The sequence below is a fragment of the Lissotriton helveticus genome, chromosome 5_1, assembly GCF_964261635.1.
Source record: "Lissotriton helveticus chromosome 5_1, aLisHel1.1, whole genome shotgun sequence".
NCBI lineage: Eukaryota > Metazoa > Chordata > Amphibia > Caudata > Salamandridae > Lissotriton > Lissotriton helveticus.
In genome coordinates, this window is record NC_136065.1 from 692,655,734 (window position 1) to 692,682,426 (window position 26,693).

The following is a 26,693-nucleotide window of genomic DNA, read 5'->3' on the forward strand; positions in this document are numbered from 1 at the left end:
TTAGGGAATGTTGAAAATGTGGGGAGCCATCACCATCCTTTTCGTTTGCTCCACAACACCTAAGATTATTGGCTCCACAGAGCTTGATGTTGAAATTGCCTGCCAGATTATGAGTGTCTCCCTGGTGTGACTATCCATAAAGGAATCTTGGGCAGTCTCAAGTTCCTCTAGTACCTTTGTCACTTATTTTCTTTTGTTTAAGTATCTTTATTGTTTTTCATTGATTTTGTAACAAAACAGGGTTATCGGAGGCATCATACCTGCATATGCAAATTGACATTTTGAGAACAATTGACATATCTGTGACTAGTTACATGAATATGGGTACAATACACAGTTATGCTGACTTGTCACTGCAGGAGGCCAATATTTAAAAAACAGTGCATGCTACTTCCTGTTCGCACCAGTGAACTTCAATTCCCAATTAACAAATCATATCACCCAAGAAAATGCAAACATAGCTGATTGAGCCAGTCAGTTGTGACACAGGGTGTATATCTGTAGCGTATATGGGAGTTGTAAATGTGTATCAATGACAACGTTTAACTGGGAAGTTGTGCAGAGAAAGAGATGTGGGCCAATAAGACATATGTTAATCAAACTTCAAAACCAATAATATAATAAAGGAACTGCCATCGAAGAAGAGCAAATAGGATATCTATAACATTACAGGACACACAAATGTGTATCTCGTGCGTGCCATTATGGTGGCTCACCAGGGTGATTCTAAGACTCTTTAGGGCGTTAGAGATCTCTGCCATCTTAGCGATTGGTTAGGGGTTGGAGGGGGTTCCCAGCAGCAGATCCAGGTCACAGGTGCGCTGTAGCATAGGACGCAATGCTGACTATGGATATCTTGTGTCTCACAGCTCCGGGCCACCATAGGGTGGGTTACGTACTGGCTGTTGGGGCACCTACTTTGTCCCTGCCTCCTCCACTCTTAAAGGCCCTGAGCATGGCATCCCAGTGCTTTACTATGTGATATTTGTGGTGACCCGCTGTTTCCTCCCTATGTAGTATTGTACTTTCCGCCTGTGCCCATATTGTGAATGATCTCTCCCAACTGACCGACTCCAGGGGAACAATATGTTTCCACCTTTTTGTGATTAAGTGCTTCGCTACTATCATCCCCAGATCTCAAAATCGTAGTACCTTTGTTACTCATGCATCAAATACATTATTGTACAAATTTATCAGGATCAGGTCAAAAGAATAAGGGGTTTGAATGAGAATAAGCTGGAAGTGAAAGGAGTGCCTGACAGTTCTTAGGGAGGTGGCCAATAGGACGAGTGAAATTATGATGTATAGGCCCCCCCCTTGGCCCGCCTTGAGCTCAACGGCATGGCACTGCCCCTTAGGAATTGATAAACATCCACACTAAAGCTATCCAGTGACCAAGTTTCCTGTAAAAAGATATCAGCTTCTTTTAATTCAAAATGCCATTCCGGGTTCCTCAGCTTATTCTGGACGCCGGCTATATTTTGTGATGTTAGCCTCAGTCCCACTTGATCCATCCTAGGGCTTCCTTGACAAGAGGTCATGGATGCATAGGCCCCCGCTTCCACTGCTTGTTCCTCTATCCCCCCCACCCCCTGGATTCCCATTCAACCTCCCCTGATATTTCCTGATTGTTGATTTCCTCCAGATTATTGGTGAGTCAGCCCAGATCCTTAACCCCTTCCCTGCGACCATAATTTTACTGCGGTGTGGAGATGTAATTGGAGGCATAACCCCTTGCGTGCTCAGGATAGCCCCCGGCCGTCCTACGTCACCCTGGGCGTGTGCGCAGGACAGCCGAGGGGCGTATGAACTCCGCCCACTAATTAATTCCCCAGCGCAGGTGCGGAATTTGCACCGCGCTGGGGAATCCGTGGTGTTCGGACGACCCCCGGCCATCTTGAGCACATGCCCAGTGTGACGTAGGACGGCCGGTGGCCATTCTGAGCACGCAAGTGGTTAAGGGTGAAAAGTGGCTCAAAAGAATTCCAGACTACAATGCTAAATTCTTCACCCACACCCACTTGCAGACGACAACTCCCTTGGTTGGCTATAGAGGAAAAGGACATTTGGCGACCTAAGATCCGACTATGGAAGTAGAAGAACTGCAGTAGAGACTCTTCCAAACGAGGTGACCTAAAATTAATGAGGAGGCAGTCCCCCGGTGATTCCTTCTTTCCTAGGCTAATCCATGGTGTTCTTCTAATCATCAATTTCTCGCTCAAGAAATCCACCCTCTATCCAGTTTTTCCCCTTAGCCAATGTAGCACTTTTTTTTCAGGGAAGAAAACCCTTCCCTTTCCCGTGGCACATTATTAAGGACTGGGACATAAGGGGTTGGTCCTTGGACTACTTTCTTATTAATAAATTAAAAAATATATTTTAATCCAGTTTGCATGCAGAAGCGTATTCAGCCTATAATAATCAATATACAATGCACCTTGTGAAAAGAAAACCATAGATACCCACTGTTTCAAACAAAACTGTCTATTTTATTCATAGTATCAGAAACACATGTTAGGACATAGTTATACAGTTAGAGGAGGGAAGTGTGCTCTAGGGCCTGATAGAAAAAACAAGGATGAAGATAATTCAAAAAAAGTGGGGGGGGGGGAGTTTCAATGATTTACAATAAAAAAACTGGTCATAACATTAGCACCAGTTGGTTGAGGCTTGCCCATGTAAACATCATTCTTTTATTCAAAACAGATTGTGTGGCGTTGCAGAGAAATGTATCATCTGTTCGAGGGACATGGTGGTGGTGTCTTATGATATAGGTCTGTGTAAGGAGTAAAAGTGAACGTTTTGACCCGTCTAAGGTGTGAGGGTATTTTGGAACCTCCACATACGGGTCTTCCTCAGGACAGGGAAGGAGTGGGGCAACCTAATTCAGGTGCCTGACGTTAGAAGGCCCTGCTGCCAACTCCCATGAGTGCACAATCCACATCATACTCATGAAGGGGGTTGATTATGCTTTCAGACACCCTCGGGCCACAGAAAAGATGCACTTTTAAATTTGCCCTTACCTCTTCAGTGACATGTTTCTGTAGTGTTTTAACCTCACAACAGTAGAAGCCAATGTAGCTCAAAAAGAACCCGGGCATACTCATATACTGACATATTGGGTTCTCTGCTGGGCATGATCAGTCTAACAGGTAGTCAGTCAACAATAATACAGTTATTATTGAACAGCTCAAATACATTGTAAAAACAAGCTAAGACTTGACATATTTATTCTCAACATTACACAGTCCCATAAACATATTATTCTTGTGCATGAACATATAGTAAATAGGCTAAGTCTGGATCTACCGAATCTTCTACATGCCCAATGTATATGTTAATTCATCCAATTTTATTACAAGACTTGACCTTGTGGATTCCTGGGGAGGCCACCAAGAGATTGTACGAAACGCTTTGACCATGCTCGTAGAGGGTATTGCCACCAGACCGTGAAAGACTGCAATTCGAAATACTTGTGATATTGAATATAAAGGATGATTTCTCGTCTTATCCTTACCATTGGTGGTTGATCTATTCATAGGCGTACCATGGAAAATTGAATTTTGTTGCACGCCTGCTGTTTGTATGAATTCCAATGACAAGGACAGTGCCTTCAGGTGTTTTTTTTTAAATGTGATCTATTTGTAATAAAATTGGGCAAATAAACACATACTATGTGCATCAATGAGATAAATCCCCTGAAGAGTCAGTATTTGTTGTGTTTTAAAGTTGTCTTAATGGGTTAGCAGTTGTGGGCCACCAAGTGCATAGATCCTTGTGCTTTTCGTTGAGTTGTGGGCGTGCCTTTGGGCTCACGAATGGCTTGTGGTCCATTACACTGACCTATGCCCAAGTATCTATGATGACTACTATCTTGAGTTCATTACCATAAATCTTGCATTCAGGTTGCTACATTTTAGTTGATGAGTTCCTGTCAACAAAAGAAATTAGAAACCCTTCTTCCTTGTTATTGCCTCTGTCAGTCTGGGGGGTGGTGGGCAGCAGCCAAGTCACTCGTTGCTGTGGTCCATCACTGCTCAAACATGTCATGGTTGTGTCATGTTTCTCCACTCTTCTCGATTGTTTCACTTCACATGGCAGAAGCATGGAACGTGGATTCATACACTCACATGGCTCAGGCCTTGTCTCTGAATGGAGAACCTTATCCATCTCTGCCTCAAAACCTCAGCTGTCGCAAGTTCTTCTCCATGTTGTCTACTTTCCTGTCAGTGGGATTTGTTTCAGGCAGGGCATGAAGTCCCCTTTTGTTGATGTGCTCCCCATGCTCAGGCTCTGGCTTATTTGCATGCATTCAAACAAGGACCTCATTCAGGAGGCTCTGGCAGGCAGTAGTGCTGTGAAAGATATAGGGTTAATAGCTCATTCAAACGTATGTGTGGTTCTCTGGAAGGCTCAGTCATGTCATAAGCAATGTCTTCTAACCTTGGATAATTTGTGCTCTGCCTTCCTGTTATGCTCTTCATTGGTGCAGGCGCTTCAAATATCCCACAACCATACGTGAACTTTATCCAGTGATTCCCCCATATAAGCACAGATGAAAGCGTTGACTCTCTCACTTGATGCCCATGGCCTCGAATTTAAATGTGCACCATCTGGTCTCAGTTTCAGAGACAGCTCAGTTGGGAAATGCAAGTGGCCCACTCATGCCGTCATATTTACAAGGAAGTGGCGGAGCACGGCGTTAGCCTCCTTGGTTTAAGGCAGCGCTCCACCACTTCTGAAATGCAAGGCTGCACAGTATTTACAAGGATACAGTGCAGACCCTGTGTTTCTCCCTGTGCTGGTGCTAATATAGCTGCCCAGCGCCAACGCAGGCACCGTTGCACCATAGTGCAAGGGTGCATGCTTTGCAGGGAAAGATTGTTTTCATGCAGGAACGTGTCCTGGACATAAACAAACTGAAATAGCGTTTTGTAACTAGTTGCAAAACAGAATTTTCCTTTAATGATTGTCAGGCAACAGGCTTACAGCTTTTCTCAAGATAATCTTTCGTAATCATAATAAACACCCTCACCCAGTACTGTTTTAACGCATGGGAACCCTGGGCAGTTGCCTGGGTGCCCCACGAGCATTGGAGCCCCACGCAGACCATCATTTAACACTAATTTTCCGTTAAACATTTTTATTCCTGTGGGTGGTTGTCCAGGCAGGGCAGAGTGCACTGGGCCTATAGTGCTTTTAATACGTCCCTGCACTCACCTAGTGCCCCTTTGAAGTGCTTGCAAAAGAGGATGGCCCTGGATTGGCTAGCAGGTTCAGTAGTTCACAAAGTTTCTTCCACGGAACACCTTGGGCCAGGCCCCACTTCCTGGCTGGCTCCTTTCACAGAGGCTGTTCACAACCTCTCTTCCTCTTGCCTTTGCTGGATTTAACCATGACAAAATGCAGATGTCAAATACTGTTATTTTCTGCCACAAAACAGCTATGACTCCCACACAATATAAACTGAGCAAAACTGCACACCTTACCAAACAACTAAGATGGTGCTAAATACAATATTTGTGGAAAAATATAGCACTACCCAGGCACTTGAACTCCAGCTCCCTGTATGTTCAAGACGGTCTTACCAAACTCCTCGTATAAAGGGATTGCTGAAACCATCATCATTTCCATCTTTATTTCGACAATGTTGTCTTAAAAGAAATACATTTGATTGAACAGTTTAAAAAAGGAATTCATACATTACATCCTAATACACTATAAAAATATGATCTAAAATCTAAATCGTCAAATAACCAGGAAGTTATTTCATCGCAACATAAAAAATGGCAGTAGAGATAAATGAGTGCATAGTCATAAATGAGTGCATAGTCTGCTGAAACATGGTTCGGAGGCAAGCTAAGACAAACCTGAAATGTAGAAATATCATACTTTTTTGTTTTGTAGAGCAATATGCTGCAACATTTATATATTCTGCATGAATGCTAAATTCCACAGAGATACGGGAGCCATAAATAATACTAATTTGGCTTCACTAACTTGTTTTATTACTTTCATATTTTTTTATTCATAATATGAATGGTATGTGTTTTAACATCAGTACTGAAGGATGGTTTGAAAAATACATATGGATCCGCAGGGATGCATTTTGCGAATATTCTGTAAAGCATAATTCTTACAGTTCAAATTATATCCGAAAGTGTAGCATCATGCATATTTTATGAATCTAGAAAACTATTAGAAATTGGATTTTAATACGCTAATTATCTTAATGTTTATGATGGCAACAGCAGAATATGCAATAAAATAGATAAAAGTAGCTGTCATGTTCCTCAATTGAAATGTCTTGGAAAAAGGAGATATTTTCTAAACATCTCACAAAAGAACTTCAATACCAGAGGAACTTTATTACAGAATTCTATACCGGCTCGTTAGAGATATACGGTTTGATTTTAGGTGAGGAGGCACAGAATGTATTCCTGAGATACACTGAACCGAGCTACTTTAAGAGGACCAGATTCAAGACCCTGGAGGCAGCTTATAAGGTGTGGAAGGCGTTTAAAAAGAGCTTTGGACTGGGTAGATACCATGCATATACTAGGTTAGGGAACGACCCCACATTACCCCCAGAGATCTTTTCTGATACTGTTTTCAAGGAATGTGGACGATTAGGAGTGAAAAGAATGGGGGATTTGATAGGCCCGCTAGGAGTGCGCCAATTCTCAGAGATACAGAGAAAATTTGGGCTCAGTACAAGGACGTTTTTTAAATATTTACAGATAAGAAGCTTATTGGCTGGAAAGAGAGGAGGACCTCTAGAATTTGGAGACAATACAATATTACAAGTAATAGAAGGGGGACACGGCTGTATGATAAAAAGGTTCTATGCTGAACTTATAGCACACAGGGGAGATGACCTGGGTACATTTGAAACAAAATGGATTGATGCGCTAGGGATTACGGAGGGGATCTTTGAGAAGTCATTGCAGATGGGACAGGAGGTTCTCCGCTCTTCTTCATTGCAAGCCCAGCACTATAAGACCTTGTACAAGCTATACTACACCCCAGCCAGAATTGCACAGTGGGGGGGCACACAAGGGATAACATGCCCAAGATGTGATAGCCAGGAGGGAGACATAGTCCACATGTTCGGCTAATGCCCCAACCTGGTCCCTCCGATAAAAGAAATCGAATGGTTTTTAGATCGATCGCTGAATTGTAAGTTAACGATGACATCCGAAGTAATATTAATGGGACTGGACGGGACTGGAGAGCAATCACAGTTTGAGAACTTTTTGTTTGTAGCCATGGCAGTATTTCGTCTATGCATAGCTTCAGCATGGCCAGATAAACACCCCCCACTATGCAGCAATGGTTGGCCAGGCTTTTACATATATACAACATGGAAAAAGCGTTATACGCCAGAAAAGGGAAGAAGGTCAGATCCCTCGGTCTGCAGATCTGGAAACCAATAACAGATTGGAAGAATAGGGTGGCAGGAAACATAGAATTTCCATAGGGCCTCAAGTCGGGTGTGTAATGAAAATAAGGAATACTAATCAAGCTGTATCCATGGGGTTATGTTTAGTTGTTTGCCCTACTTGGTTTTTTTTTTTCTTTTTTTTTTCTTCTTTCCAGCTGTTTTGATTGATGCTCTAGCTTACCCAGTATAATTTGCCAGGCAGAGTTCTTGTAACCTGAGATATAGAAATGTTGTGGAAAAAACAAAATTTGATAGTATTTTTTTTTGCATTTTTCATGTCCTGTGCGGGGGCGGGAGGGGGGAGGAGTTAGGGGAATAAACGTTGTAAAAAAAATTTGAATAAAAAAAAAAAGAAAAAAAAAAAAGGAACTTTATTACGGAATGTCGCGCATAGGAATATTGTGATATCAGAATATCGAAGGACAAAATAACGAAAAGAAATGGCATATAGATTCACTTTTCTTAATTCCACATGGAAGGTATATACATATACAGGCACATCTATGTGGAAACAGGTAAAGAAGTTCTGTACTTACCTTATGATATTTCAGCCTTGATATCCTGGTCATTGAGATTGCCTCTCGATCTTCTGGAGGTACTCTGAGGAACTGACTATTTTGAGCAACATCCTTAATAACTCTCTTCCCTCTCTTTAGTCACTTACTCATCCTCATTGACTCCCTCCTCTCCTTATTTCTAGTTATTTTTCTTCCTTTTTCTCTCACCCACTTTGCTCATACTTTTTTTCTTTCTATTTTTTGCTCAACGTTATTTACTTCTCCAATTCTGTCACCTTTTCCTGCTCTCTTCCCCGTTCTTGAACCCTCTCCTTTTCTTTCATCCTCTTTGCGAGAAGGTGGGTTGGTATATGCTGCCCACTAGTTAAAGTGGGCACCTTGTACAAGGCCACACGACACTCATGATGTATGAGGTCAAAGATAACCTTTAGAAAGCTATCCAAGTGGTAGCTGTGGAGAGCAGCCTTCAGGCTTAATCTTGAAGGAATGTAAAGCTGCTTGTTTTACCGGAATATCACCTCCTGAATAACTAAATGATAGGAGAACCACACAGTAGTTTTATAAAAATATGTATTTATTAATATAACTATCTCTACTAACTTCTACATGAGATTAGAACATAAAGCACACAATACTGTAACAATAGAACATTCGTAAGTAGCAAAATACACAGCGGGCTCCAGGAGGAGACCGAACCATATACAAAGAAATGGTATAAGAATCACAACTTCAATGGACACAGGGCCTAGAGCACGTAGAATCGCTGGAACCCCAAGGAACCACCCAGTGGAGTGACGCTGGGAGCCCACAGAGTAGGGGTGCAGTGAGAAAACACGACCGGGTGCTCCGTACAACTCTATGGGAAAGTCGCAGTTGGGAAGTTAAAGTTTAAGGACACCTCTACGAGTACTTCAAGCAAACCCTTTGGAACATAGGAGGTTGTAAGGCCAACCCACCAGTGAGTACCGAAGTACCCGTGTTACCTATCCCAGAGGAGCCGGGGGCATAGGGGTCAAGTGGTGTTGGAAACCTTCGTCATTTTTAATGGAGAGTTGCAAAGTAGCACTGCTGCCAGGAAGGCGAAGAGTGTCCAGTGGAATCCAAGCCTGGATTCGAGGTGAGAGGAACCTGAAAGCAGAGGGGACAGAGTCTGGGTCACAGCAAGTGACCAGGGGCTCGGCAGTCGAATGCCCACTGATGTTGGGTGCTTCAGGTGCGAAGAAGGGATGCTTGACTCTGCAGCCACGAGGACCAGGAGATGTCGAGGAGGACCAGGGTCCAGAGGTGAGGTATTCCACGAAGGATGTTGAGTGCTGAGGAATCGATGTCTGGCTGGAGCACCAACAAGCCTTGGCAAATGCAACCCACGCGGTCAGAGAAAACAGGTTACGGTGAAGATCAGCAAGGTCCAGGGGACTCTCCAAGCAGTGGAGAGTCACGGCACGTATGGAGCAACCAGGTAAGCTCAAGAACAAACAAGGTGACCCTCGCCAGGACCCACAGGCCAACGGACCAGGGATCGCGAGGAGACCTCAAGCAAGTTTACAAAGCACCAGCCCACAGAGCACTCAGTGAGTGGAGGCCAGATATCTTCACTGCAAATACTGCTCGGGGTCAGGACTACGCGGAGTCCAATGCACAGACTCAGGGATTGCCAAATAGCATATGCACTTGCAAATTTAAGCGGTGCACAGAGGTTCAGGTTGCACGGCCCCCACGAGTGATACTGGTCTCAGAATCGCTGCGAGGTCAGATCTACCTCAGAGACCTTCAGGAACCCACCTCCTGTGTTGCTGAAATTTTTGGAGTCCGCAGGAGCTTTGGAGAAGCAAACGGTCAGATACGTTTAGGTGCCTGCTGCTGAAGGGGAGTGACTACTTTTCTCCAAGGGATATTCTTCAGTTGTGCAATCGATGTGCAGGCAGTCAAAGTACTTGGTTTCTTCTTAGCAGAATCTTGTCCAGGTAAAATCTAAAGTCCTGTAGTCTGGTAACCCACTTTATACCCATGGGAATGGGTAGGACTGATTACGTGGATCCTCCTAGGGGAAGGGCAGGACAGAGGGGTGGCTACACCCATGTCCTTTGTCCGGTTTCGCACCAGACCAGGAGCCAATGGCTCCCAGAATTGGTTTAAGCTGGACTATGCACAGGGATACCAAATGTGCCCCCAGTGCAGACTTTCTGGCACTCACAGAGTGCACCCACCCAGCCCCAATACACTAAATCCTGTCTGGGAGGTGGTAACACCTCCCTGTGACAGCATGCCTATTGTCATGCCTTCCTCTGCTCAAGCTTGGCCCAGCAGCAGGAGAGCAGAATTATGTCTGTGGCTGGCAGCATCCATTTTGTGCTGCCAAGGTCGAGAAAGCTGGTACCGGGTAGACCGGTGAACCACAGTAGTGTTACTTGAAGGGTGGAATCATATCTCCCACACCAGTTACTGGTGTGGAGGTGTGTTTCCAAGGTGTTTGACACCAAACACAACATGTTTCTAAGCAATCGTTTTAAAGTTAGCATTTATCGCGAGGTTATAATGCACTTAAACATATATATCTAGCTGCATCACAGACAACCCTGGAGAATGGTCCCTGAAGGCTGGAGAGGGGCTCTGCTCATGCAGGGGTACCATCTCACATAAAACCCAGCACCCTGCCTTCAGGATTGATAAGGCCTGCCATTGGGGTGACAGATAGGTTTTTAAGTGTAGTGATTTAGATAGATATAGTGAACCTATATCTTAGTAAGTGATGCAAGCCCCATCTTACACAGTCTGCTGTAGCAGACCTGTCATGTAATTTTGAATGGCCTCTCATGGGTGGCATAATACATGCTGCTGCCCATGGGAGGCCTCTGGGGTACCTATGCCCCGGGAACATGGGAATACTAGGGACTGATAAGGGTACCCCAGCATCCAATCTGGAGTGTACCTAAAATACATATACAACAATTTAAGGGAGAAAGAAGATAGACTGGGGTCCTGGATAGCAGTATCCCAGTCAGACTAGTCAAAAACAGAGATATATCAGCAAAAAGTGGGGGTAACCATAAGAAGCAGATCCTACTTTCCGACACTCTTCCTCTCTCTTCTTTATTGTTTCCTTATCCTCTACTAACCCTGAACCCCCTCCCCCAAAAAGTAAACACTGCCAAGTCTGGCATGCAATGTGCTTGAAAAAATATAAGAACAGGAATCCTCTGAAATAATATCACTAGGTGCAGGACAGACTAGACCCCGTCCCACCTGTGGGCTCTGGTGCATTGCATTGGCTGCATTAAAGGTAGCTGCGCCCCAACTTTGCCTGGGTGAGTTATCCTCTTTAGTGGAGTGTTTCTTAAACTTTCTAATTCTTGAGTCAAAAGTAAGAAAAATATATTCTATCTGGCATAATTATGGCATATAAATACAAGGGGCCATATTTACAATACCCCTGCAGCACTTTTATGCTGCGGGAGCAGCACTTTTGTGACGCTCAGAGGCGCAGTGTGCCGGCCCATATTTACAAAGCCATGCAAAGCCACACTGCGTGTCTTTTTATGACCTTGTAAATATGGAGTAAGGTAATGCCTTACTCTGCTTGGAAGGGGTGTTCCATGGTGTTGCTGTAGGTGTTCCCGCGCAACACCAATGGATTTTGACACTGCCCCAAATTGACAAACTAACTTGAATCTGGGGCAGCACCAAAACTAACTCCTTTTCAAAGCAGGCCTAACGAGAAGAAATGTTGTGTGCTGCATTCTGAAGCGCACATAGGACAAGGAAAACACCTCCCTTGATTGTTTTTGTGCAGGAAGGGACACCTTCCTGCACAAAAACAATCATGCCAACAACACAGACACCCTTGCACCATTGTGCAAAGGTGCCTGCATTGGTCGCTTGGCTGCAGTTGTGAGCCAGCGCTGGAAGAAACTACAAGAATGCGCCATATCTTGTAGATGTTATTTCTAAAGACAGTGGTCCCTAGACAAGGATTTATGAGAGCAAACAATAAATATAGACCCAATCAGTACTATATTTTACAGCTGTACAGACGGACAGCGGTTTTGAATATATAGAGCTGAAATATACACAAAATTCAGCAAGAAACTAATAAAGTGAGACACAAGCCTGTATCCAACTTAGTGGGAAGGACGTACAGCATGAAACAAAAAGGCTTAGGCAGAGTAAATTGTTTGTATGAGACACATTTTGGTAGGACAAATAAATTATAGTGGAGACACCATTACACATAATAAGTATTAAATAAAGAGGTGTATATGGCGTACAACAAGTCGACGGCGTTTCGACCCTTACAAAAGATATAGGATCATCATCAGGACATTAACAATGGTATGCCTGTATACATTTTGCCTGTAATAAATAAAACCGTAGGAGGGAATAACAGATGAAAAAAGAAAAAGAGACATATGAATGTTAGCTTGGGCGGAATTTTTTTTTAAAACAACTTGGCTGGAGGTGAGGGCAGTGTATGTCAGACCAACGTAAGAGGATCACACGTGAGTACAATGATACCGGAGAAGTGAGCAGAACGTTTAAAATTGCTAAGAAAGAGTAAAAGAATTACGCAATAACAAGCAATATTTGCTAAAAGTCATAGTCATACGCGTGCAGTGATAAAAAGCGCAATACGGTAGAGAGCTTGGTGAGTGGTGAAAAACCAGCGAAACTAGCGGAGTGCCAGTAAAGCGCTGGTGTTGAAAGCAAAATGTGCTTGGGATTGCGTAAGAGAAACAAGGAATAATTTAAAAAGTGGGAAACGTATGCACTGGTGAAGCGTGTGTGATAACAATGCCAGTGGGTAGAGTGCTTGAGGGCAGCGAGCGAAAAATAGTTAAATTAATACCTAGATCCAGGTCAGAGTGACTTGGACGAGGTTTGTTTCCGGCGAAGACCAAGTAGAAGTCCAGGCCAAGTACAAGGAGAGTAAAGGATGCAGACAGCAGCGGTCTGTGCAGGTGGATGCTGGGTCAGAGTCAACCTACATGAAAAATGACATGGTTCCGTGAGGGATACCAAAATTGGGAAGGACGTTGTACTTACTTAAGAACGAGCACTGACGGGAATTTATAGTGAAGCCAACAAACACAGGAATAACACTGACATATTGATGCAATCACTTAGGGAAATAATTATATTTATATTATAATTGTTTTTCCTCTATCTCTCTTACATCTCTTTCTGACTCTTCTCTGTAGCATCTTGCATAAATCTAAGTGTAATTATCACTTCCTTAACATTCATGCTATACTAGTCCTTCTCTCATTCACCACTACAAAATGGCTGCCTCCTTTACGTAACCTTGTCTGTCCTTTATTTTCTTTATTTTCTTGATTCTGGCACATGACCTCATGATCCAATTAACTCCCTGCCCATTCAAATTGCCTCCTCATCGGCAGCTTGTTCCTACATATCCCCGATTCCGACAGGCAAGACATGCTGTAACAGAGGTTGTTCACAGGTAAGCTCACCCTGCACCCAATTCCCCTTGCCTCACCTCTTTACTACCCAATACTAAATCTCTACAAACTTTTGTTTAGATTGGCCTCTACCCCATTCCTTGTCACTAGAGACCTCGGACGCGGCTCACAGGTTACTGGCTTGCCGTCCCTGATATACAGCAGCCCACTGCAATAGGTAAGCCTTGTTGCGCCTGCAATTGTTACTGTCCCACCCACCTTGATCTCACCCTTCTTAATTGGCCACTCTCCTTCATTTAGGCCACTATGATTTTGACACCGCTCCGCTGCGCGAACATTTCAAATGCCTCCTTTAAGCTGTTACAGACTTTATTTGGTAAGCTCCTTTCTTCCTTCGGCACCCCACCAATCTTTACGATCTTCTCTTAAATCCACATACCTTGTAATTTTTCATGTAGGTCGACTCTGACCCAGCATCCAACTGCACAGACCGCGGCCGTCTGCATCCTTTACTCTCCTTGTACTTGGCCTGGACTTCTACTCGGTCGTCGCCTGAAACAAACCTCCTCCAAGTCACTCTGACCTGGATCTAGGTATTACTTTAACTATCTTTCGCTCGCTGCCCTCAAGCACTCTACCCACTGACACTGTTTTCACACGCGCTTCACCAGTGCACGAGTTTGCCACTTTTAAAATTATTACTTGTTTCTCTTACGCAATCACACCCATTTTGCTTTCAACGCCAGCGCTTTACTGGCACTCCACTAGTTTCGCGACTTTTTCACCACTCACCAAGCTCTCTACTGTATTGCGCTTTTTATCACCCCTCGCGTATGACTATGACTTTTAGCTAATATTGCTCGATATTACGTAATTCTTTTAATCTTGCTTATCAATTTTATACGTTCTGCTCACTTCTCCGGTATCATTGTACTCACGTGCAATCCTCTTACATTGGTCTGACATACACTGCCCTCACCAGCACCCAATTTGTTTTCAAATAGTTTTCCGCCCGAGCTAACTTTCATGTCTCTTTTTCTTTTTTCATCCTTTATTCCCTCCTAAGGTTTTATTTATTACAGGTAAAATGTATACAGGCATACCATTGGTAATGTCCCGATGATGATCCTATATCTTTTGTATGGATCGAAACACCGTCAACTTGCTGTACGCCATATACACCTCTTTATTTAATACTTATTATGTGTAATGGTGTCCCCACTATAATTTGTTCGTCCTACCAAAATGTGTCTTATACAAACAATTTACTCTGCCTGAGCCTTTTTGTTTTATGCACGTCCTTCCCACTAAGTTGGATACAAGCTTGTGTCCCACTTTACTTGTTTCTTGCTGAATTTTGTGTATATTTAAGCAACTATATACTAAAAATACCTCCGGCTGGACAGCTGTAAAATATAGTACTGATTGGGTCTATATTTATTGTTTGCTCTCTTTAATCCTTGTCTAGGGACCACTGTCTTTAGAAATAATTGATTACACAAGGTCCCTGACCAACCTTATTTTGATTCCCTTGTTCTTTTTAACATATCTTGTAGATATAGCACATTCCTGCCCTTTTTTTGGCGTAGGGCAGCACAGCTAAAAGACTGGAGGCACTGCCCTACGCCAACATATTGTAAATATGCCCCAAGGTACACCTACCAGAACACACCTTGGTATACATACCAAGGTGTGTTCTGGTAGGTTTTCTTTTGGTATGAATTATCATTGGGTGTTTACAAGTATGTAATTTGGTTGTTTTTATTTTCATATGAATTTTCATTGGCTGACTTTAGCAACAGAGTTAGCTTTTTGTTGGTTACAGGACATTATGAACCGATAGATGTGGGTATGGTGCACCTAGTCGAGAAGTCATGGACTGATAAATTATTTATCTTCTCTAAGACAAGCTGTGGTATGTTATGAGTACCTACTCCTTCTTCATTTCTCTCCTAAGATGATGTTTAGTTCAGAACTCAGAGTTCTTGTTTCTTGTTCGAAAGTATGCATGCCTAACATTTAATGTTATGCACAGGACCTGGGACATGACTGAGTTAATAGATGCAGGAACCCACTACATGATAGCAAGTTTCAGCTTATATGCTTTCTCTCCTTTCAGCCCTGGATCCTTGCTCTGCCTACATCAGTCTAAATGAGCCATGGAGGAACACTGACTATCACTTCAATGAGACTCGGGACAAGCCAATGTGTGACAACCACCTTGATGGAGAATGGTATCGTTTCACTGGCATGGCTGGGGATGCTATGCCAACCTTTTGTATCCCAGAAAACCATTGCGGCACTCATGCACCAATATGGCTGAATGGGAGCCATCCTAGTGAATCAGATGGCATTGTCCAGAGGCATGCTTGTGCCAGCTTCAATGAGAATTGCTGCCTTTGGAACACCACTGTGGACATCAAAGCTTGCCCAGGCGGATACTACGTCTATCGTCTAATGAAACCAAGAGTCTGCTTCCATGCTTATTGTGGACGTAAGTAATTAGTAGCCCTTGACCTGTTTTATCTTTTTCTTTCCTTATTTGTTAAAAAAGAAAAAACTCCTCAGAAAAAAATAAGATAATTTGTACAATTAAAAAAGAAAAGAAAAATGTAATACAACGGCTTTCCAGCTACAAGGCATGATTTCTTTTTTTAATACTTGTACAATGGATAACAAACATCGACTGTCTTTCGGTGATACAGAAGAGACAAGCGTCAGAAAATTATGAGGGTTATAGTTTATAAAAATCAGTGTTCAATATAAATCAAGCTTAAATTACATGCTTGAGCAAAATAAGAGTACAAAAAGAACATCCAGGGTGTTCAGAACCACTTGTGCATGAAATCCAAATTTGTTCACTCATTGCAGGATTCCCCAATATGAAATTAATATACAACCTTATCACATCAAGTTCCCATCTAGCCTTTTTAAATAACTAGGCTTCACCCAATTTCAGAAAATTAAAATTACAATTCAACCATTTGTTTTTCAACAGTGGCCCAGATAATAAGTAAAGCTTATACTCTTGGCTATCCTGTCTAACCATAATTTCATATTGGCCATATTGGTCTGATTCAAGATCTCGGCCTTAGGTATTGCCAAGGCCACCAAGTATACAAAAAGTAGTTTGGTGAACGAATTCTTCAGAGCGAGACCATTTAAAAATTCAGACCAAACTATATTTTTTAGAAAAGAGGATGGAACTTTAGATATATTATTAAAATAGTGTACCATCTGAGAGAACGCATGGTATCCCAACAAAGTTAAACCAAGCTCCTGCTTCCTTTACCCAGTCAGGGTGTACCATCTTACTCCACAATTGTCCTTTTAAATTTGAGACTCTACCATATCCATTATATTAATCATAAATAAAGGTTGAGATTCAATAGTATATAAGGAATAGCTGGGATTTTAGACACATAAGGCCTGATTTAGAGTTTGGAGGATATGATTTCCATCACAAATGTGAATGATATTCTGTCTGCTATATTACAGGCGCCCTAGGATGTAATGGACTTGTAATACGGCGGGTGGGATATCAGTCACAATTGTGACCAAGTGTCCCATCCACCAACCTATAAATAAGGCCCAAAGACTTTTACTATGGAAATTATGTCTCTCTTGCCTAAAGCTTTAAAAAATTGGATTTCGGTCAAACCGACAGTGCTACTTTTGCTGACTGCAATTTTAGATAAGTTACCCATCACAGATTATTCAAAACTATGACACCTGACTAGGGACAATTGTTTACAGTTTCACAATGACTACCATTGATGGTCCAGTGTCAGGGAGCCGTCAGCCCTCGGGTGCCCATTGTCATGATTCTATTTTTTTCTATTTGTAACCACGCGATTATGGGTGCTGAAGTAGGTATCTAGCCAAAACCTTGAGCTGATGCCTACTGGAGTGAGTCGTCTGCATATATTTGTGTGGATAATTTTATCAACCCTAATTTGCGATGAAAGTGATTGAAAGTTTTTACAAATCTTAGACAATCCAATTTAGATAATAACAATAAAAGATGGCTGCAACACTGTTGTAGGCTATTAGTAACAGGAATACTGGTTGTTAGTTCAAAGCCAGTCCCAATCATAACAAGTGAACCAATTGCTGGAGTGCTGATTTCCTATTGCTTGCAGTGTCATTTGGTATTTTCAGATATTTTATTTTTTACTAACGTTTAAGTTGATCAGCATACTTTGCACATACTTATCACTCAAAAGTTGCATACACAAGATATTATCAATTGTTGATCAAGAAGCATGAAATCCAACTTACTCAAATGGTAGTTGTTTTTCAATGGTGCATGACTAGAGCTGAATTAGATTTACTTTGGCAAACCCTTTTCCTGCCTCATCCAACAAGGTAATGGGACAATAGTTTAAGAGGTCGGTCCTGCCCTTACTTATACAGGGAAATATACAACTATTTTTCCATGAGTCAGGCATTTAGTTAGAGACAATACAATAAGTCAAAATGTGTTGCAATAACTTGGCCCAAATGGCTAGGGCTAATTTAGGAACTGCAGCAAATGGAAATCCATAAATATCCTGGACTTAGGTGCTGTTCATATTTGTATAAGATTGTAAATCATATTTATTGTTATTGTTTAAAAAGCTAAAGAACTCAATTCATTATTAACTCTCTGTAAAATTGTAATCTCCTGATAAAGATTGCTAAAATTAGATTGCCAGAAGGCAACAATTATAGGAAAAAGTTATTTCTAAAACATCCTTACCCGAGACCCTTGAAACTATGGATCAAAACTCTATTAGGCGGTATTTTTTCAGAGAAGTCTGAATTAAGAACCACCACCCGGCTTCTAGCCCTCCTCCCGCTCATCTTTGTTCTTTTCGTTAGATCTTTCTTATTTTAGATCTTTTTGTACCAAGATATGTTTTGGAGCTACAGCTGTTAAAAAAATGTTGACCACATATATCATAACATCTGCAAAGGTTGTTACTTCCATTGCCCCAGAAAAGTTTAAGCCTCTAATAGGTGTTCTTAACAAATCTATATAGATGTCAGCTAGCTCATTCCAGGTGAACAAACTATTATTATGACAACTAGAATTTTGTAGAGGAGGTGAAGAATCAAAGGGAGAAAGAAGAGACATTTGCATATATAGCATTAATTGAGAGTGATCATTAAGGTTCTTTGACACAATATTCATTGAGGAAACAGGACTACATCCTATACAGAAACAAATATATAACGAGTGAAGCATGACAGCCTTCTTTTATCCCACAAAAACTGCCTGTTGCGTTTCCCCTGAATAATCCTTTAACTAATGCCAAATTTAACTTTAGTCTAACCCAGGACTAACCCTTATACCAATTTCACTGAACCTGGTCAACAATTAAGAGTAAAGCACAGTGGTTCAGGGGGAGTGAGTACTTCAAAACAGGTATACTGTTTACAACCTGTCCAGATTAATTTCACAATTTGAATTACTCAAAAGACACACATAATAATGTGAATAGAAACAATGCCAGTGAGAACAAATATCTCTTATAACTAACATCAGTATGTCTAACTTCAATGGTATGCACACTTCGATCATTATGGTGGTCAATTAGCTATCCCTATCTTATGCTCTGTAATTATTTGCCGAACGTTTTGTGGTGTGCACCAACACCATACAGGACTTTATAATGTGTGTACAACAAAGATTACACTTACAACACATTCACACAAATCGATGACATTTACCATTACCACGCAGCCCTCAACCACCATTACATCGCTTTATTTAACATACACAATTATGTTTATATACATATACACATGTGTGTTATATATATATATATATACATATATATATATATATATATATTCACTGAAAAAACCATAGGTTATAGACCATATATAGTTAGGAATTAGCATTTAAAAAACCTTATTTTACTCACACAAAACCATTGAAATTCCATATATAGTTAGTTGCACTAACTATATATCGCGCACCCGCAATCCACTGCTGATCATGTCACATATTACATCATTCATGACATGGTCAGTGACATCACTGATGACATCACTGATGACATCTCAAATGACATCACTGATGACATCACTGATGACAACATCCAGTGACTGTATGTTTCTGTAAAGTTAAAATATGTCTTACATATTGAAGAATGAGTGGATGTATAAGTGTCTGGATGAAGGATTTAGTAGGTGCGTGACTGACTGTATGAGTGAGTGATTAAATGTGTCTCACTGAATGCATGGGTTAGTGACTAAACTGTCTTAATTTGTGCATCATAATGTCTGTTGTGATGTAAACTGCTGCATGTGTTGATCATTAGCTATACGAGAGGCTATATGTGTTATTGATTGGTTGCCCAAATATTTGTATGGGAGATTGAGTTTGTGTAGGGGTGGCTGGGAGGTGTGTGACTCTGTGCATAGATGTGTGAGCAGTTGATTCACTAGGTGTATGAGTTCAAGAGTGCATGTGGAAACAGCTACATGGGCAGTTGACTGTGTGCATGAGTGTATTGATGAGTGAATGGATATCTCAATGCTACATGTCATAGTAAGTACATATGTAAAACACAGTACATGTGAGAGTTGGCATATATAAATAACTGTGCATGAGAGCCACTGAATGTGTGAGTGGTTGTATGGATCATTGTGAACTTGTATCAGGGATTGTATAAGAGAGTAAATATGTGTTAGTATATGTTTGAATAAGTACGGTGTGTATAACTGTATAGTTGAAGAAATGGAGGTGAGATTGTTTATTTGCATGACTGACTAGGTGTGTGAGTAACTCCATGGATGAGTGACAGTGTGTGAGTGTCTGTATACACTGAGTGTATCTAAGGTTATATTAGAGTCTGAAGAGGTTTATCGTATTAGCAAAAGAATGATGTCAAATGAGATGTCATCATTGATGTCATCAGTGATGTCATTTGAGATGTCATCAGTGATGTCATCAGTGATGTCACTGACCATGTCATGAATGATGTAATATGTGACATGATCAGCAGTGGATTGCGGGTGCGCGATATATAGTTAGTGCAACTAACTATATATGGAATTTCAATGGTTTTGTGTGAGTAAAATAAGGTTTTTTAAATGCTAATTCCTAACTATATATGGTCTATAACCTATGGTTTTTTCAGTGAATTTTCAAGGTTTTGTAAATGCTAATTCCTAACTATATATGGTCTATAACCCATGTTTTTTTCAGTGAATTTTCAAGGTTTTGTAAATGCTAATTCCTAACTATATATGGTCTATAACCTATGGTTTTTTCAGTGAATTTTCAAGGTTTTGTAAATGCTAATTCCTAACTATATATGGTCTATAACCTATGGTTTTTTCAGTGAATTTCAATGGTTTTTTAATAGCAAATATCATACACTGTCGAATGTCAAGTACGTGGTAAGTAAAAACATTTTCGTGTTTATGCACACTGATCTGCTTTGAATGCTGCCCCCCACCCCTCATTTCTATTAGGAGTACTCTCTCTTTGCAGATAGTGAAGGGTAGTTAACGCAGGCCTTTGCCCCCGTTGTAATCCGTCGTGCCTGCTTCTCTCTCCATTTGATTGATTGTTCTCTTTGGTTCATTCTCTATTTACAAACAAGCACAGAGTCGCAATACTCTGTTTAGTCTTTGCAGATAGCGAAAAATCGTGTAAAAAAACAAAAGGAATCGAGCAAAATCAGTAGGCCACTAATGGGATCTCTTTTTGACCTCGCTAAAATAGAAACATTAGGAACAACCTGTTGAAAATAGCAATGTGTATGTACATAAGCGGCGTTCATTTCTGTTCACAGTACCCCTTGTTGATTGTTTGAATCGAGCATTGAATTGTTCGAAGTTGGTTCTCTTAAGGATCTTCTCTGCCTGCAAACGAGGAAGAATAGGAATATTCTCTCTCCCTTTGCAGATAGTGAAGGGTAGGTAACGCAAGCCTTTAACACGTCGTACCTATTTCATTCCTCATTGATTGATTGATTGTCCGAACATTGACTGTTTGGGAATTAGTTCTTTTTGGAGGTATTCCCTGTTTGCAAATAAACGTAGGAAAATCTTTGCAAGTAGTGAAAGGGTACGTAATGCGGACCTTTCTCCCCCGTTGTAATCTGTCATGCCTATCTACTCCCCACTGATTGATGCACCTGTTTCACCCAGACCATTTACTAGAGATAGGTCATCTGGCCCGACCAGAGAGCACCCCTAGTGAAAAGGACATATGCAATAATAACGAAGTGATCACTGTATCCTGTTAACAGAAACTTTAGCATGAAACAACCTGGAAAGAAAAGAATAGGAAAACGAAAATCAGTAGGCCACTGATGAACTTTTTATTAAATAACAAACAAAGAAACGATAACAATACGTAATGATAAAACCTATTATTGTCCTAGAAACAAGAAACGTTAGAAGTAAGCCCGTAATAAGAAACCTGAAAACATCGCCCCTCACTGCCCCAAAACGTGTCTGTCCCACCGCCTGCCACGGCCAAATAAACTGGGAAAGATAGAAGTCAGCAGACATCCGCCCCATTCTAGAAACTTCCAAAGGGCAACAGGTTTTCGGCTACGCCCAGCCGGAAGCAACACATATAAGGCGGGTCCTGCTGCCACGCCTCGGCCAGGAGATCATCACGTAGGGTGTAGCCGGAGGAGAGGCCGAGGCCAGCGGGACCCGGCCAGGGGGATTGACAACACTGGAGAGTTTCAGGGGGGGGAATGTCCCTGTCCTCGACCCTCCCCTCTCTCTCCCAGTCCGGCCGCGGTGGCCCTTGAGAGTTGCAGGTTGTCCCTCCACACTCTCTCCCGGTCCGGCCACCAACGGCTGGGGGGCTGGGGCCGACGGGATCCTGCTGCAGCCGATGAGCCAAGGAACCCGTTCATGGGGCCAGAGCAAAGGGCGTCCGGCCGCCATCCACCGGAGGTGCGGCCCAAAGACGGACGGGACATTTCTTCTTTCTTTTATAATGGCTGCGACAACACTGGGGGGGGATGTCTTGCACATGCCTCCGACCCCCCCCCCTCATCCTCATCGCCTGGTCCGGCCATAACAAATGTCAAGCGAGACGCCGTGGGGTGCACTGGGAGGGAGAGACGATGCGAACAGGCCTCTCCCGCCTCCCCAGGTGAAGGCTTCCCAGCTGCAGCCTCAGCGCTCCAGGCGCCCGGAAAAGGGTTCTTCCACTGTGGCGATGCTGCAACGTCTCGCCCGGCAGGGTGGAGCCCGTCCGCTCATTTGACCCCGCGATCGCCAGTAGCTACCGAACTCTCAAAATGGCGGTCGACCTGGCAAGAGCGGGCCCAGCATAAAGAAATGGCCCGGTCACTGGTTGACTCCACCACCGTAGTCCTCCACGACCTTGAAGATTCTAGAGGAGCCGCGGGAGTCTCCGACCCCCGCAGACACCCCCGATGGGGAATGACTGCCATGATCGCCCGTGGAGTGACGAAACTGTAGCCGCGGGACGTCGGCGCTCCCATGCTGCCACCAGCCTCAGTTTGAATGACTAGAATCCTGCAGACCTCAGTTCCGGTGAAAGCACAGTGTGACCCGGTAGGAAAAATTGTTGCACCCCCTCCCCTTTTTGACTGATAGTTCAAACCACCGATCCTTTCCTTTGCCCTTTTACCGGAACTATGGACTGCCTCCCCCTCTTTTACATTTTCTAGAGAAAACAAAACATTAACCACTACATTAGCATAGCAGTTGACACCAGAACTGTTTTCAAATTGAAAACCAACAACATCTTCAACAGAATCCTTTTTGTTTCTGCTGTGACCCTGCTACAGCACAGGCATTGTCCCCAGCAGTAATTCTGCAATGCCGATAAGTATAGCTGTGGTGCCTACTGGACTCACTCACCCCCGCGGCGCCCCACGCCGTTATTTGCTGGGCGGCAACTTACTAGACATCACCTTCGTGACATCCAGATTTCAGCGCTTTCTGCTGCCTTGGAACTATTCGCAAAACAGACCGCTACTGACAATCCACCCCCCGGGACGCCCCACGCCGGATACCCAAATCAGTGCGGCACCCAGGCAACATCTTCTGAATTTTCATAATTTGAAAGAACTAGTAACATGTCCTCATCAGGAATTTCCTCATGAAAAGTCTGCAATGATGATTCTTGTAACTCTATGGTCTCCAAACATTCGATAAATTCGCCATCAAGAGATTGATCAAAAAAATCATTCAAGTCATCTCCTCCTTGTGAGAATATTTCATTATTGGTGCTGTCAATTTCAATAAATGTATTGGATAATTCAAAAGAAATTGCCACGGTCTCTTCGTTGTTTAAATGTTTTTACTGTTTTTGTTTTGTTGTATATATTTATAAGTTATTAAAGTTTTATAATCCTACTACTTTGTTGGAGTGCTATATATTTTTAATATGACACATAATTGTAAAAACTTTGATGTACAAAGAGTCATCCCTGGAATCTTCCGCTTCAGGCTCGGTCCCCTCCCCAATCACAATACAGGATGGTTTTCAGATAGTAGGAACACGTGTGGTGTGACGGATCTCATCGGGTGTGGGCCTTGATCTACTATAACTCCTTTGAAGAGGGGTGATTCTTTACAGCTGGGGCCATAAACTACATCTGCAGGGCTAGCTGATAGCCTGGACAATCGGACACAGAGGAAGAGGAGTGTCAGAGGGTGCGGTAGTGAATAGGGCGAAAGGGAGGTGTCGGGCGGGCACAGAGTGTGATTCTCAAGGAAGAGCAGCGCGGATGGGGGGAGGTTTATTGCCCATGCATAACACAGAGAGCGGGGGTGACCAGTGCCTGGGGAAGATGCTTGCGAAGGTGGGGAGCCATGCTAAGGATCGACAGCGTGCAGAGAGTGGGTCTGGTCAAGGCATCTAAAATGGCTGCCGTGCACGACAAAAGTGTGGCATTTCAAAAAAGGCAAGATGGCGCAGACAATGTTTTTCAACACTTCCTCATTTCCTTCGAATCGAACGTTAACAGACGTTGGTGCATATTACCAAAGTTAAGCGATATTTATCGCTAACGATGCTTAGCAACGAATTTTTTACCGCTAAGCATCGTCAGAAATTATCGAAGATAAACCTTGCTATTATCAAGGTTTATCGCAAATGCGATAAAAAACGGCCGCAATGCATGAATATCGCTAAAAAGTCAGCGATATTCATGCATTACCGAGCTAATGCTCTTAGCCATGTTATCCACCTCCCATTGGATAACATGGCTAAGAACTGCTCAGGGCAGGTGTTAGTTTTTGGAGATATTCGCGCTTAGCGCGAATATCTCCAAAAGTTGGTAATAGGAGATAGATATCTTGCATGTTGTAATGCAAGTTATTGTGGTATATGGAACTCATACCATAATCTCTCAGGAAAGCAGAAACTGATCCTTTTGGGACCGCCTGAGAAGGCCTAGGAGGTGAGGGGTACTCTACTTTGCCCCCTTTTCACGTTCTGAACTATTTTTTTTTACTCTCTTCTGTAATTACACAAAATGGCAGCGATAAGATGCATCAGAGACAGACAGTGAGAGAAAGGAGGACGGAGATGAAGAAGAGATGTCAAATACACATTGGAGATAATATAGTGGGAGAAGGAAAGTAAATATGAGTAAACTTACCATGTAACATAAAAATGTTGCACTCTATACTATAAGTCTCATTTTATACTACAATCACTTCGCTACAACCTCATAAATTAAAAATAAAAATGAATAATGTCTCAAACAATTTTTGATTTCTAAATATAAATTTATTCTTCTGAATTTTCAAAATTTGAAAGAACTAGTAACATGTCCTCATCAGGAATTTCCTCTTCAATCATCTCATCTGGAATCTCCTCATGAAAAGTCTGCAATGATGATTCTTCTAACTCTATGGTCTCCAAACATTCGATAAATTCGCCATCAACAGATTGATCCAAAAAATCATTCAAGTCATCTCCTCCTTGTGACAATATTTCATTATTGGTGCTCTCAATTTCAATACATGTAGTGGATAATTCAAAAGAAATTGCCACGGTCTCTTCATTGTGAGCCATTTTATTTTGAAATTGCTTACTGTAAATTGCAGAAAAAAATAATCACTTTCATTTATCGTTTTTAGTAATACATAATATAAAACTAACTTTATCAAGTATTTAGTATAACAGAAAGACTGTAAATAAATAACAGAAAACATTTTTCAAATTATCTTCAAGTGTACAACATAGTTCCCCTTACAAATTAACAACTCACCTTTTTAAAAGTAGGAGAAGTGTTAGTACTGTGTAAATCAAACACCAGCAATTGACCACCAAAAATTCCTCACAAATGTACCTCAGACAGTAGTATCACAAAATGACTGTGGTTTCCTCTCATTTTTGATATATACATAACCAATTAACTTTCATCACACACAAATACAAAACCAAAGTAACATTTTAATTGGTTCTAAATTTCAACACTTTCAAATGTGTTTTCCCCATGCAATTTTCCATAGGACATTTAGATACGTCTACAGCCTGAATGGCTGAACGGAATTACACCAAACTTGGCAAAATGGTACATCAAACCTAAGAGGTCAGGGAGGATCTACTATGCCCCCTTATGGTCATTTGCCCCTTCGCTTTGGCCTCCTCTTGTCTCTCGATCCTACCGAGAGACAAGATGGCGGCCGCTACGGACTGTTTGGAATGTTTACAGACGCCGGAGAACCAATCAGCTTCGCAAAGCTCCGTAACGCGAAAAGTACGCGAAGCGGAGCGCTGTTACAGATATATATCTTTTTTTGAACGTTAATTTCTCAAAATCCACTGGAGCACATATATTGAGACCTAGCAAAGGCACATCGGGCTACCAGTCCCTACAATTTTGCCAAAGTTTCGTGCAAATCCATTCAGCCGTTCGATTATTATTATTATTATTTTTTTTGCCCCGCGGGGCCCTTTTAAAACCTCCACATCAAACCTAGAGGGTCAGGGAGGATCTACTATGCCCCCTTATGGTCATTTGCCCCTTCGCTTTGGCCTCCTCTTGTCTCTCGATCCTACCGAGAGACAAGATGGCGGCCGCTACGGACTGTTTGGAATGTTTACAGACGCCGGAGAACTAATCAGCTTCGCTTCACAAAGCTCCGTAACGCGTAAAGTCCGCGAACCGGAGCGCTGCCTGGTCCGCTGTTACAGATATATATCTTTTTTTGAACGTTAATTTCTCAAAATCCACTGGAACACATATATTGAGACCTAGCAAAGGCACATCGGGCTACCAGTCCCTACAATTTTGCCAAGTTTCGTGCAAATCCATTCAACCGTTCGGGCTAAAAGTGAGGCCAACCGCCCTATGGAAAACT

General features: G+C 42.2%; 1 protein-coding gene across 1 annotated transcript in view; it reads left to right on the forward strand.

The window, feature by feature from the left end:
- Window positions 1–26,693, forward strand: part of OIT3 (oncoprotein induced transcript 3) — a 669,633-nt gene that overhangs the window by 96,767 nt on the left and 546,173 nt on the right. The window contains exon 2 of the mRNA XM_078643084.1: window positions 15,499–15,873. Coding sequence (XP_078499210.1) covers window positions 15,499–15,873 — 375 coding nt within the window. The remainder of the gene's footprint in view (window positions 1–15,498; window positions 15,874–26,693) is intronic.